General features: G+C 43.3%; 1 protein-coding gene across 2 annotated transcripts in view; it reads left to right on the top strand.

Moving 5' to 3' along the window:
- Positions 1-13,912, top strand: part of snx27b (sorting nexin 27b) — a 127,934-nt gene that overhangs the window by 55,482 nt on the left and 58,540 nt on the right. For both annotated transcript variants that reach the window (XM_043680540.2, XM_043680539.2), the window contains exons 2-3: positions 9,902-10,133; positions 12,075-12,267. In XM_043680540.2, the coding sequence (XP_043536475.1) occupies positions 9,902-10,133; positions 12,075-12,267 (425 nt within the window). The remainder of the gene's footprint in view (positions 1-9,901; positions 10,134-12,074; positions 12,268-13,912) is intronic.

Below are 13,912 nucleotides of genomic sequence, written 5' to 3' on the forward strand. Positions count from 1 at the left end.
GGGTCAGGATTCCCAGAGTTTGATCCAGCGACAGTGTATGAGCAGCAATTTATGTCCAAGTCAGGTTGCTTTGTGAGTTGGAAGTGATGGTGTTTTATATTACTGCCCTTTTCCTCCCAAGTTGAGGAGATTGCTGATTTGGGAAGTGCTGCCAAAGAAGCCTTGACAGCATCCTGTAATACATCGTTCAGGTCAGTCTTCCCAAATCGGCTCAGGATCCCCTTCCCTACCTATTGTGCACTCTGTTCTCCACATCCCTCACTCTGAGAGGTTATACAGTTCTAAAGCCTCCAAATGGGATGTAGTGGGGGGGAAAAAGGTTTGGGAAACACTATTGATGCAATACATGTAACACATATTTCAGTGATAGTACACTAGTAATGGAGGGAGTAGATATTTTCACTGGTGGGTGGGTTTTCTGAAATTGCCTGCTAATTAAATTCTAAGTCTTGGTGCTAGTATTCCATTTCCCTGAATTCCTGTTTTCACAACTCTGTGTGTACTGTGTGTTGTTCTGTTGTTTAATCCTCACCAAATACAACACATCCTTGTATATGCAGCCCTGATCTGCGTGAGGTTTTTGTTAATGTCAGTTCAGTAGTGCTCTGCTGAGTTTCCGTTTTCGGGTTGGAAGTTGGCTATGGCTCCCAAAGAGCTGTAAATTGGGCATCTGTTCTCTGCAGTGTAAAGAACTCCTGACCCAAGCACAATGTCTCTTGGCAAACAAATGCAGTGTTTGCTAGGACTGCCTGTCCATTGACTGCCTGACTCATTCATAGAGAACCTGTGTGGCGTCTTTAACCCTTTCCCCAGCTGTGCTCGCTTTAAAAAAAGACCTTCCAGTTTCGTGATTCAGTAAAAATAAAATGAGGATGTTTGTAATTGTGCAAGTCTGAATTTGAATGCAGTGCAGATTAAGTCTCTATCTTTCTGATAGTCTTCCCTTGCTGTTATAATGACCTCATGGTAATGTCATTGGACTCATAATCCAGAAGCCTTTTTGACTTTAAATTCAAAGTTATTAGTAATAGTGAACAGGAGCTATCATCAATTGTGGTAAAAACCTACTGAGTTCTCAAATGTCCTTCAGTGAAGGAAATCTGAAATTCTTACATGGCCGGGTCTAATCTGAATCCTGACTCATAGCATAGACTCTTGTTAGGCCATTTCAGAAGCCAGTTAAGTCACTCATTTCAAAGGTAGTTGGGATGGGTAACAAAATGCTAGTCTTGCCAGTGGCATCTACACCCCATGAAAGAATAACGAAAAGAAACCTGATGAATCTGTTCCACTCCCTCCTCTGAGGCCAGTATTTGCCTTCTGAGGTGTATTTGAAATTTAGGGAACAGTTCGATGACCTTCAATTCCTCCAATGACTACTGTGTGACAACTTTCATCACACTAGCACCTTATTTTATGTGATTAGATTTGTGTAATGTGGATCTGGACCAAAAGTGCCCGTTCAACTGAGTCCCAAATGCATTGACTTAATTAATAGGATGTACAACATAGCTTTGGCGTCAAAAACTTTTTGTTGAAGGAATGTTATGGTTCACTGGTAGCTCAGGTTTTCTGCATTGTGTAAGGCTGGCATACTAAGAGGCTGTTTTAATTTTAAACCTCAAGCAGAGAATTCTTGGGGCGGATCTCCCGTAAGGTCTGACTCTTGAATCTCATGCTAAATCTTGTAGTTCAACTTTGCCTATAGATTTCTTTAGTGGAGTTGTTAATGCTGAGGAAGTAGAATGACTACATTTAAGAAGTGTTTCTTTGAGTTTTTGTTAACTTGATGGAGGGACACCCCCCCCCCCCCCCCCCCCCCCATGTCTTTTTAAAATCTTTCTCCTTGTGAGAATGTATATAAGATATGAGCAGGTAGGGAAAGAGTTAAGTTTAGGGCTGTGTAACAAAAAGGCTCAGCTAGCATGATTTTGACCAGGTAAGAACTTGCAGTAAACAATGAGGTGCTGAAGTCAAAGGTCGTGGTTTAACGAGGTGAAGAATATCCATTGTGTAATGTCAGATGGCTTAATCTTTACTGTTGATGTTTGCTAATTGTAATGGTAACCCAATCAATATCAATGTTGCCTTATTTGGATGCTGCTCCCTGTAAGTGACTGTATAGTTCCTTAAGAATCTGCTGTTTGAGAGACCGAGAGCTCATGTCTTTGTGTACATGGGCAATTGCTCTCTCTCCAGGGCTCAAAATAAAGATGAAGGAGGTAGAGCCATACTGAGTCTGAGTGTTCTGACTGATTCAGAAATAGGATGACACTCGCACCTTAAAAATATCCCTAGTTCCAGGGAAAAGACACCACCCATTCACCTTATCTATACCTTTCATGATTTTGAGACTTCAGTAATGTCACCCCTCAATCTCCTAAGCTCCAGTGTAAAATGTCCAACCCATCCAGCACATAACTCAAGCCCTCTGTTCCTGCAACTTCCTGGTAAATCCCTTCTGAATCCTCCCCAGCTTAATATCCTTCCTGTAACGGGGCGACCATAACCTGGACACACTATTCCAGAGAGCTTAGATGTCAAGCCCCAAAACATTAACCCTCAGCTTGAGAAGCGTTTATAAGCAAAAGTGGAGACCTCATTGGTGTTGTCTACCTGTTCTGTGTAATCTTGTGGCAAGTCTAGAACTGCCGATCATGAATGTGCTGGTCATCAAGAAATTGAAGAGAAATTTCTTTATATACAGTGGTTCCACTTTACAACTCTCCCTACCTTGTTGAGTGATTGAGGTGATTAATGTGCCACCAAGACATTTTGCTGGTGTAATCTCGCTTTCAACTCGCCTCAGATTTTGTGTGATCCTGGGTGAAAATTTTGGGGGAACCCAAGAGTGAGGAGGGAGAGAAACCTTCAAGTTGTCCACTGGAGCACAGTGGATGGCTTCAGTTCTAGTAGCTGGGACGAAAGTAGCTGTGTCCACCATCTTCCCCTCCTTTCTCCAATCTCCATCCTTCACAACCTCCCCACTCCTGCTTTCCTTGTTGGTAGTTGATGGAAAGATGAGCCAACTGAACACCTACCACAGGTGCTCTCACAGCAGGAATGTGGCTTTAGTCACTGTTGATTAGGACATACCCTCCTGTAGCAAAGAACGTACATATAAAGGGCCCATGCAGCTGTCAAGAAACAGTATGAGGTCCACACAGTCGTTGCTGCTTTGAAGCCGGCATCCCCAAATCTTGTTTCATGACCAGTCGGAGGTTGCAACCCATAGTTTGGAAAGCCTTCCTTGAGGGTGAAAGTGCTAATTGAATATATTAGTGGAACTGAGAGAAAGTCAGCTAGGGTGGAAAGGAGGCTAGGATGGAAAGCAATATCATTTAGTTCTTTGAGGAAGTGACCAAGTTGATAGATGAAGAAAGGGCTGTAGATGTCATATACATGGACTTTAGTAAGGCATTCGCTATGGTAAACTAATGGAGAAAGTGAAGTCACATGGTGTACAGGGTGTTCTAGCTAAGTGGATAAAGAACTGGTTGAGCAACAGAAGATAGTAGTAGTTTAAGGGAGTTTCTCAAAATGGAGAAGAGTGACTAATGGTGTTCCACAGGGATCAGTATTGGGGTCACTGTTGTTTGTGATACACACAAATGATCTCGAAGAGGGCATTGTTGGTCTGGTCAGTAAGTTTGTAGATGACACGAAGATTGGTGGATATGGGACTGTCAAAGAATACAGGAGAATATTGATAGATTGGAGAGTTGGGTGGAGAAGTGGCAGATGGAGTTCCATCCAGGCAAATGTGAGGTGATTCATTTTGGGAAGTCTAATTCTAGAGCGAACTATAGTGTAAATGGAAGAGCTTTGGGAAAAGTTGATGAGCAGAGAGATCTGGGAGTTTAGGTTCATTGTACCCTGAAGGTGGCTGAACAGATGAATAGAAGGCGTATGGTATACTCAACACGGAGTATTGAGTATAAGAGCTGGCAGCTTGTGTTAAGATTGTACAAGACATTGGTTCAGCCATTGGTTCAGCCATATTTAGAATACTGTGTACAGTGCTGGTCGCCTCATTACCAATAGAATGTGGACGCTTTGGAGAGGGTGCAGCGAAGGTTTACGAGGATGTTGCCTGATATGGAAGATGCTATGAAGAGCAGTTGAGTAGTTTAGGATCGTTTTTCTTAGGAAAAAGGAGATGGTGGGGGGCGGGGGGGTGTGGGAGAGAGAGACCAGATTTGAGGACTGCAAAATCATGAAGGGTATAGACAGGGTAGATAGGCTTTTCTCCAGGGTGAGGGATTCAGCAACGAGAGGTTGCGTGTTCAAGGTGAGAGGAGAAAAGTTTATGGGGGGATACACGCGGCAAGTACTTTACACAGAGGGTGGTAGGTGCCAGGAACGCGTTGCCAGCAGAGATAGTAGAGACAGGCACGGTAGATTCATTTAAGATGTGTCTGGACAGATGAATGAGTACATGGGGAGCAGAGGGATACAGATGCTTAGGAATTGGGCAATGGGTTTAAGACAGTGGATTTGGATCGGCTCGGGCTTGGAGGACCGAAGGGCCTGTTCCTAGGCTATAAATTTTCTTTTGTTCTTTGTTTCCATCTTTATCGTTATAGAAGGATTAGGCCATGTGACCTCCAGTACTGTAATAATCTGCGTAAAAGAGTCATTCAGTATTTTTTAACCAACTGTTGTGAAATGCTGGGAATCTGTAATTCTATGCTTGTAAATTAATGCACTGGAAATTACCACTTGACAATTTTCATTATGTCTATCTGACCTGGATCCTAATCCTATAAACCTCTTCAAATCACATCAATAATCTGGCATAGTATTAGCTATTGATGGCTGCCAGCAGTTTAGAACACAGCAGGAAGTTGTGCAAGAGTTTCACCATAATGGGCTGTAGCCACGCAGCTCAAAGGAACAGTGAATCGCCCCAGTTCCCATTCTCGTATAGTTACCCATGTGCTTGTTGACCCACTTGAGTCTTAGCCTGACTACAGCAAGTTAGTTCCCTGGGTCACTTCAGCCCGTCACTTTGGCATTCCAACTCAAATGAAAGACTAAAACTGGAATCATAAACTTATCCACGTGGCTTCAGTTTTTAAGTGTTTTCTTTTTAAGTCAGGGCAAAAGGACAAAGGAAGAATCTGATAGCAAAGTTCACCTTCATTTGCCCTTCCTGTTGACTGTTAATTGGACAGCAGTCACAATGGACGCCCTTGTTTCTTGCTGAGGGGTGTGCTGTGGCTGATTGACGGCAGTGGAGAACAATTTAAAAACAAAGAACTGTAGTCAATTTATTTTTTAAAGTGAACTTGACTGTAATACCGATGAAGCTAAAATAAGTGGAGGTCACTGATTTCTCTTTCAAGTGTAAACAATTGAACAGTTCTGCTTAAATAAAAACCAGAAGAGCTATGGATGCTGTAAATCAGAAACAAAAACAGAAATGGCTGTAAAGTCAGCAGGTCTGGCAGCTTCTATGGAGAGAAAGCCGAGTTAATGTTTCGGGTTGAGTGACCCTTCCTCAGAACAACTGAGGAAAGGTGATTTGATCCGAAATGTTAAGTCTGCTTTCTCTCCATGGATACTGCCAGACCTGCTGAGCCTTTTCAGCACTTCTGTTTTTGAAACAGTTTTTTTTTGCAGATCTGGTAACTGTTGAGAGGTTTGAGAAGGATAGACAAATCCAAAACTTTACAAATCTTGACATTAAAATTTTGATAATTTGCAGTTTGCTGCAACCTGATTACATATGTCCCCATGGTAACTAGTCGCTAAAGTGTTCGGTCATATTCAAATTGACGGTGAGGTGATTTCCTGAAGCATTTTCTTGAAGATTAAAGTATTTTGGCCACTTGCTTGATTGGATACTAAGCCTGCAAATTCTCAAACCTTGATTTAAAATATTGCGATTAAGGGGTATGTACTTGACATAATGCCCTCACCTTTCCAGAGGTTTGACATTTGTGTAAAACATGTAGATGGCATCATGATGTGACCTATTGAGTAGTTTTGTAATTTTTGATGAGTATCCATGATATTCAGCCAGCACATGTGTTTGTTGACTGGTCTAATTCTGGGTTTGATTGCTATGTTTGATCTTGCAGACCGGAGTTGCTCTTTGACTTGTGTTACATGCTGATTTAACCTATCTGTGGGGCCTATGGTTAATTATTTACTTCTCAGCTCATCAGAAAGTGGCCATTTGGACACGAGATTAAGACCATAAGACATAGGAGTGGAAGTAAGGCCATTCGGCCCATCTAGTCCACTCCACCATTCAATCATGGCTGATGCGCATTTCAGCTCCACTTACCAGCGTTCTCCCCGTAGCCCTTAATTCTTCTAGACAACAAGAATCTATCAATCTCGGCCTTGAAGACATTTAGCGTCCCGGCTTCCACTGCACTCCGTGGCAATGAATTCCACAGGCCCACCACTCTCTGGCTGAAGAAATGTCTCCGCATTTCTGTTCTGAAATGACCCCCTCTAATTCTAAGGCTGTGTCCACGGGTCCTAGTCTCCTCGTCTAACGGAAACAATTTCCTAGCATCCACCTTTTCCAAGCCATGTATTATTTTGTACATCTCTATTAAGTCTTCCCTTAATCTTCTAAACTCCAATGAATACAATCCCAGTATCCTCAGCCATTCCTCATATGTTAGACCTGTCTTTCCAGGGATCATCCGTGTGAATCTCCGCTGGACACGTTCCAGTGCCAGTATGTCCTTCCTGAGGTGTGGGGACCAAAACTGGACACAGTACTCCAAATGGGGCCTATAAAGTCTTAGTAATACATCTCTGCTTTTATATTCCAACCCTCTTGAGAGAAGAGACAACATTGCATTCGCTTTCTTAATCACGGCCTCAACCTGCATGTCTACCTTTAGAGAATCCTCGACTAGCACTCCCAGATCCCTTTGTGCTTTGGCTTTATTAATTTTCTCACCATTTAGAAAGTAGTCTATGCTTTTATTCTTTTTGCCAAAGTGCAAGACCTCGCACTTGCTCACGTTAAATTCCATCATCCATTTCCTGGACCACTCTCCCAACCTGTCTAGATCCTTCTGTAGCCTCCCCACTTCCTCAGTACTACCTGCCTGTCCACCTAACTTCGTATCATCGGCAAACTTCGCTAGAATGCCCCCGGTTCCCTCATCCAAATCATTAATATATAATGCGAACAGCTGTGGCCCCAGCACCGAACCCTGCGGGTCACCGGCTGCCATTCTGAAAAAGAACCTTTTATCCCAACTCTCTGCCTTCTGTTAGACAGCCAATCCTCAATCCATCCCAGCAGCTCACCTCGAACACCATGGGCCCTCACCTTGCTCAGCAGCCTCCCGTGTGGCACCTTATCAAAGGCCTTTTGAAAGTCTAGATAGACCACATCCACTGGGTTTCTCTGGTCTAACCTACTTGTTACCTCTTCAAAAAATTCCAACAGGTTTGTCAGGCATGACCTCCCTTTACTAAATCCATGTTGACTTGTTCTAATCAGACTCTGCTCTTCCAAGAATTTAGAAACCTCATCCTTAATGATGGATTCTAGAATTTTACCAACAACCGAGGTTAAGCTGATTGGCCTATAATTTTCCATCTTTTGCCTTGATCCTTTCTTGAACAAGGGGGTTACAACAGCCATCTTCCAATCATCCGGGACCTTTCCTGATTCCAGTGACTCTTGAAAGATCTCAACCAATGCCTCTGCTATTTCCTCAGCCACCCCTCTCAGAACTCTAGGGTGTATCCCATTGGGGCCAGGAGATTTATCAATTTTAAGACTTTTTAACTTTTCTAGCACTATCTCTTTCGTAATGGCAACCATACTCAACTCAGCCCCGTGACACCCTTTAATTTTTGTGATATTACTCATGTCTTCCACTGTGAAAACTGACGCAAAGTACTTGTTAAGTTCTCCTGCTATTTCCTTATCTCCCATCACTAGGCTTCCTGCATTAGTTTGAAGTGGCCCAATGTCTACTTTTGCCTGTCGTTTGTTTTTTATGTACTGAAAGAAACTTTTACTATTATTTCTAATATTACTGGCTAGCCTACCTTCATATTTGATCCTCTCATTTGTTATTACACTCTTTGTTATCCTCTGTTTGCTTTTGTATCCTTCCCAATCTTCTGATTTCCCACTGTTCTTAGCCATTTTATAGGATCTCTCTTTTTCTTTAATACATTTCCTGACTTCCTTTGTCAGCCAAGGTTGTCTAATCCCTCCCCGGTTAATCTTCCTTTTCTTGGGAATGAACCTCTGTACAGTGTCCTCAATTATACCTACGAACTCCTGCCATTTTTGCTCTACTGTCTTCCCTGCTAGGCTCTGCTTCCAGTCTATTTTAGTCAGTTCCTCTCTCATGCCCTCATAATTACCTTTATTCAACTGTAACACCATTACATCCGATTTTGCCTTCTCCCTTTCAAACTCCAGACTGAACTCTACCATATTATGGTCGCTACTTCCTAAGGGTTCCCTTACTTTAAGATCTTTTATAGAGTCTGGTTCATTGCAAAGCACTAGGTCCAGAATAGCCTGCTCTCTTGTGGGCTCATGACAAGCTGTTCCAAAAAGCCATCCTGTAAGCATTCCATGAATTCCCTTTCTTTAGATTAATTGAGGAAAGTGGCATTAAGCTGACAGGACTAAGCAGAATCTTTCTTTAATTTAAAAAAAATACAATATCCAACTGGACTTGAAACAGTGAGAGGTGATAGACTGTTAATCCAGAGACCCAGGTAACATTCTGGAGACCCAGGTTCGAATCCCACAATGACAGATGGTAGAATTTGAATTCAATCATTGAGTCTAATGCCGACCACGAAACCATTGTCAATTGTCAGAAGAGGCCACCTGGTTCACTAGTGTGAAACCACCTGGTCATCACTAGATGCCCTTGAGATGCTGCCTTCTTGATTCACCACAGTTTGTGCTGCTGGTGGATCCACATTGCCCTACGGGAGGGAATTCCAAGATTTTGATGGACTGGTGATACATTTACAAGTCAGGATGATGAGTAACTTGGAGAGGAACTTGAAGGTGCAGGTATTCCCAAATATCTGTTGCATTCTGGACAAGTGATCAGAGGGTTTGGAAGGTGCTGCCTCAGAATCCTTGTAAATTTCTGCAGTACTGTACATACTGCTCCAGCTGAGCATCGCTGGTGGAGGGATGGATGGTTGTGGGTGTGGTGCCAGTGAAGCAGGCTGTTTTGTCTGGGATGGTGTTGAACTCTTGAGTGTTGTTAGAGTTGCACTCATCCAGGCAAGTGGGAAGTATTCCTCCACACTCCTGAGCTGTGCTTTGTGGACAGGCTTTGGGGAATCAGGAGGTGAGTTACTTGCTGCAATATTCCTAGTTTCTGACCTCCTCTATATGATGAGTTTTTGGCCAATGGTAACCTCAAGTGTGTTGATTAGAGGTTGAATCCAGTGAATGAGTAATAAAAGAAAATGATATTTCCTAAAGCTGTAACTGACAACTTGAAACATTTGACATTTCCTAGGCTTGTCCAAGTTGGTAGACCAAACTTGAATTTCAAATTCAATAAAAGCAAAAGAGAAGGCCTCTCTTTATTTAGAACATTATACATCATCTCAAAGATTTCTAATTACTTTTGAGTAGTCACTTTTATAGGTCAGTGCTGCTGTGAGCTCAGCATAGCAGAATCAGTTTCAGAATGTATTGTGAATTCTCCAGCTCTTTTTTAATAATGCGATGAGGATATCTCATCAGTGCTGAAATGGATCTAGGTTTAATCCATCTTTGACCAGATCTCTCCAAGTTACACTATTGCACATATTGAAGTTTGACTGCCTGAACCTAGACCGCTTGGGCAGTTGTCTGTAAACTCAATGTGTTACAGTACCTCTGCATTTTATAAATTTCTCATTATGCTATTTATTGCTTGTGTAGAAATGGTGTTAATGTTGAGGGAGCAACTCATAAACAAGTTGTGGACCTGATTCGGGCAGGAGATCGGGAGCTGATTCTGACGGTGCTGTCTGTTCCACAACAAGAAGCTGATCGGCTTGATCCTGGTGATGACTCATCTGGGAACATCTACTATGACTACAGTGAGAAGCGGGCAGTGCCAATCTCTATCCCTGGCTACAAACATGTGGAAAGGAACGGGGAGAAATTTGTGGTGAGTAATTAGTTCTCATGGTTTGTCAAGACTTTTGAAAAACCTAACAATAGTTGTATAGATTTGGTCTCACTCCGTTGTATGTTAAGCACAGTAAGTGAACACTAGGCATTGTTAGTAATGTGACTTGATTGGTTCAAAAATCCTATGGTTTAACTTTTAAACCTTGGCTCAGCCTTTCTTTTTGTTCTTGGGTTTTGGGGAATATTGACAAGACTACATTTACAACCTTCCCTTTTTGCTTCAAGGGCACCCAAGAGATTAGGTTTAGATTAGATTCCCTACAGTGTGGAAACAGGTCCTTCAGCCCAACAAGTCCACACTGACCCTCTGAAGAGTAACCCACCCAGACCCATTTCTCTCTGACTAATGCACCTAACACTATGGGCAATTTAGCATGGCCAAATCTGACCTGCACATCTTTGGACTGTGGGAGGAAACCGGAGCACCCAGAGGAAACCCACGCAGACACAGGGACAATGTGCAAACTCCACACACACACAGTCGCCCGAAGCTGGAATTGAACCTGGGACCCTGGTGCTGTGATGCAGCAGTGCTAATCACTGAGCTACCGTGCTGCACCTGTGGACTGCAAATAAAGTGTATACCTGACCAGGTAGGTTGTTACTTAGCAAGTCGGAAGGAAGGGCAACTTGCAGTTACATAAATACTTTTACAGTCTCGGGATGGTCCCAATGCATGTTGCTGCCAATAAAATGCTTTGTGAAATATAGTCACTGTTGCAAATGCCACGCAATGTCTATTTAGTGTTCAGCATGATCCCATTGCTGTATTACAACCCAGCAACTTACACAGTCATTTTATTCTGATCTTGTGGTTTATGTTCAGTTTTGCAACTCACTGCAATGGACTTTGAGGTCATGGCACCAATTGGTAAGCTGGGATTTCATAAATTAACTTCTGTGAGCCATTTTATTTTTAATCAATGCTCAGTTATCTGGTGGTTGTTGTGCACTTACTGCCAATGCACCTGTCATGCTCACATAGATCCCTTCAAAAATATACATATGATCACTTCACAAAGTGAAGAAAAACAACTGGCAGCAGAAAGATGAGGGCTTTCAGGAACCTTTCAAAACTCCAGGATTTTAGTGAAGAACTGATGATTTCACTGACCATCGAAGCATGCATGAGTTAGGAAAACCGTTTACGCTTTCATGGCATATGAGGGTCATTAGTTAGGCCAGCATTAATGACTCAGCCTTAATTTACTTTGAGTAGGCAGTGATGAGCTACTGCTTTGAACTGGTGCCATCCAGGTGGTGTAAGTATGCCAACAGTGCCAGTATTTTGGCCCAGTGACACCAAAGGAACAATGACATATTTTCAAGTCAGGGTGGTGAGTGACTTGGAGGGGTACTTTCAGTTGTGGTGTTCCTATATATCTGCTACCTTGTCCTTGGTAATAATTGGGTTAGGCTTAGTGTTTGGAAGGTGCTGGGGTAACTGAATTTCCTTCTAATTAAGTAAAAAAACCAGAATGGTTATTGCATTGTGTAGCGTTGAAAGTCTAAATTGAGTCAGTGCCTTCAGAATGTTCCACTGTGCTTTGCCACATAGTGAAAGAGCACTGAAGTACAACCAGTGTTGTAGCCAAATGTGATAATTGATTAACACGTTGCTTTTGTAGGTCTTGACAATGAGATGTGGAACGAGACAATCCATTTATTTCAGTAAACTGGGTGGGAGATTGTCTTCTGCATTTCAAACTCTTAACTGAAGAAAGAACAAATGTGCCCTTCGTTTAATGTTGCATTCTTATGACTGTACCTCCAATTACCCTGCACACAAGTGTCAGCCTGGATTATGTGCTTGAGTGGAGTACTGCCCTTTGAGTCATCTTTGGATTAATATAAATAAAAATATGAAATAGTATTGAAAATTTTTCTCTTTTTGATCTGTCACCTGATTTTGTTCTAGGTATTCAATATCTACATGGCTGGACGTCAGCTCTGCTCACGGCGCTTCCGTGAGTTCACAATCCTTCACCAGAATCTAAAGAGGGAATTCTCTGATTTCCATTTCCCAAAACTCCCACGGAAGTGGCCATTTTCCCTCTCCGAACAGCAATTGGATGCCAGGCGGAGAGGCCTGGAGGAGTACCTTGAGAAAGGTGAGCATGGGACTGTTTCATTTACAGTTACTGTTGATATTGACATGACACCTGTTTCACAGTAAAACACATCTTGTACTTCAATGTTGAGAAGCATGCATGTTAATATAAAACATCTACCACAGTAAAACAATCATTTATTTTAGAGATTAGGTGTGCACAACAAAAGTTATATTTATACCTTGGTAAAAGTGTGTGAATGTATGGCTGAAACCAAAGAATGCATGTAAATTAGGTGGTGGTGTAGGTGCAGTGGCACATCAGGATATGGACAAAGAAAAAATGGTGTTCTGTTTATAGAACATCTTGTTTAAAACAAAACCACACTGGGTGGAAATCTTCATTCCTTACGTGAGTGCCTTGCTGTGTTTCTACTGGGTTGTGTGCTGCTTGCTACTGAATACCTCATGTTGGAGAGAACTACTAGCATTGCATTTGTGATAATGAATACTGTAGGGTAGACTCAATGGGTAGTGCACTGTTGACTCAGGGTCACGGGTCAATCTTACTCTGAGACCTGAGCACAGAATTTAGTCTAACTCTGCATTGCATTCTGGATCAATGGTACTGGAAGAGCATAGCAGTTCAGGCAGCATCCGAGGAGCTTCAGCAAAATCGACGTTTCGGGCAAAAGCCCTTCAGGAATAAAGGCAGAGAGCCTGAAGTGTGGAGAGATAAGCTAGGTGGGGGTGAGGAGAGAGTAGCATAGAGTACAATGGGTGAGTGGGGGAGGAGATGAAGGTGATAGGTCAGGGAGGAGAGGGTGGAGTGGATAGGTGGAAAAGGAGCTAGGCAAGTCGGACAAGTCCGGACAAGTCAAGGGGACAGTGCTGAGTTGGAAGTTTGAAACTAGGATAAGGTGGGGGAAGGGGAAATGAGGAAGCTGTTGAAGTCCACATTGATGCCCTGGGGTTGAAGTGTTCCGAGGCGGAAGATGAGGCGTTCTTCCTCCAGGCGTCTAGTGGTGAGGGAGCGGCGGTGAAGGAGGCCCTGGACCTCCATGTCCTCGGCAGAGTGGGAGAGGGAGTTGAAATGTTGGGCCACGGGGTGGTTTGGTTGATTGGTGCGGGTGTCTCGGAGATGTTCCCTAAAGCGCTCTGCTAGGAGGCGCCCAGTCTCCCCAATGTAGAGGAGACCGCATCGGGAGCAACGGATACAATAAATGATATTAGTGGATGTGCAGGTAAAATTTTGATGGATATGGAAGGCTTCTTTAGGGCCTTGGATAGAGGTGAGGGAGGAGGTGTGGGCACAGGTTTTACAGTTCCTGCGGTGGCAGGGGAAAGTGCCAGGATGGGAGGGTGGGTCGTAGGGGGGCGTGGACCTGACCAGGTAGTCACGGAGGGAACGGTCTTTGCAGAAGTCTGAAAGGGGTGGGGAGGGAAATATATCCCTGGTGGTGGGGTCTTTTTGGATGTGGCGGAAATGTCGGCGGATGATTTGGTTTATGCGGAGGTTTGTAGGGTGGAAGGTGAGCACCAGGGGCGTTCTGTCCTTGTTACGGTTGGAGGGGTGGGGTCTGAGGGCGGAGGTGCGGGATGTGGACGAGATGCGTTGGAGGGCCAAAGAAAATGCTGTGCTATCTCCTGGCCAAAGGCTATCCCTCAAACCCTGAAAAACAGGTTCTCCGATTATTCAAACCATT

This window comes from Chiloscyllium plagiosum, unplaced genomic scaffold (assembly GCF_037043375.1).
Source record: "Chiloscyllium plagiosum isolate Xiang-an unplaced genomic scaffold, Cpla_swu_hap1 HiC_scaffold_42, whole genome shotgun sequence".
Classification (NCBI taxonomy): Eukaryota; Metazoa; Chordata; class Chondrichthyes; order Orectolobiformes; family Hemiscylliidae; genus Chiloscyllium; species Chiloscyllium plagiosum.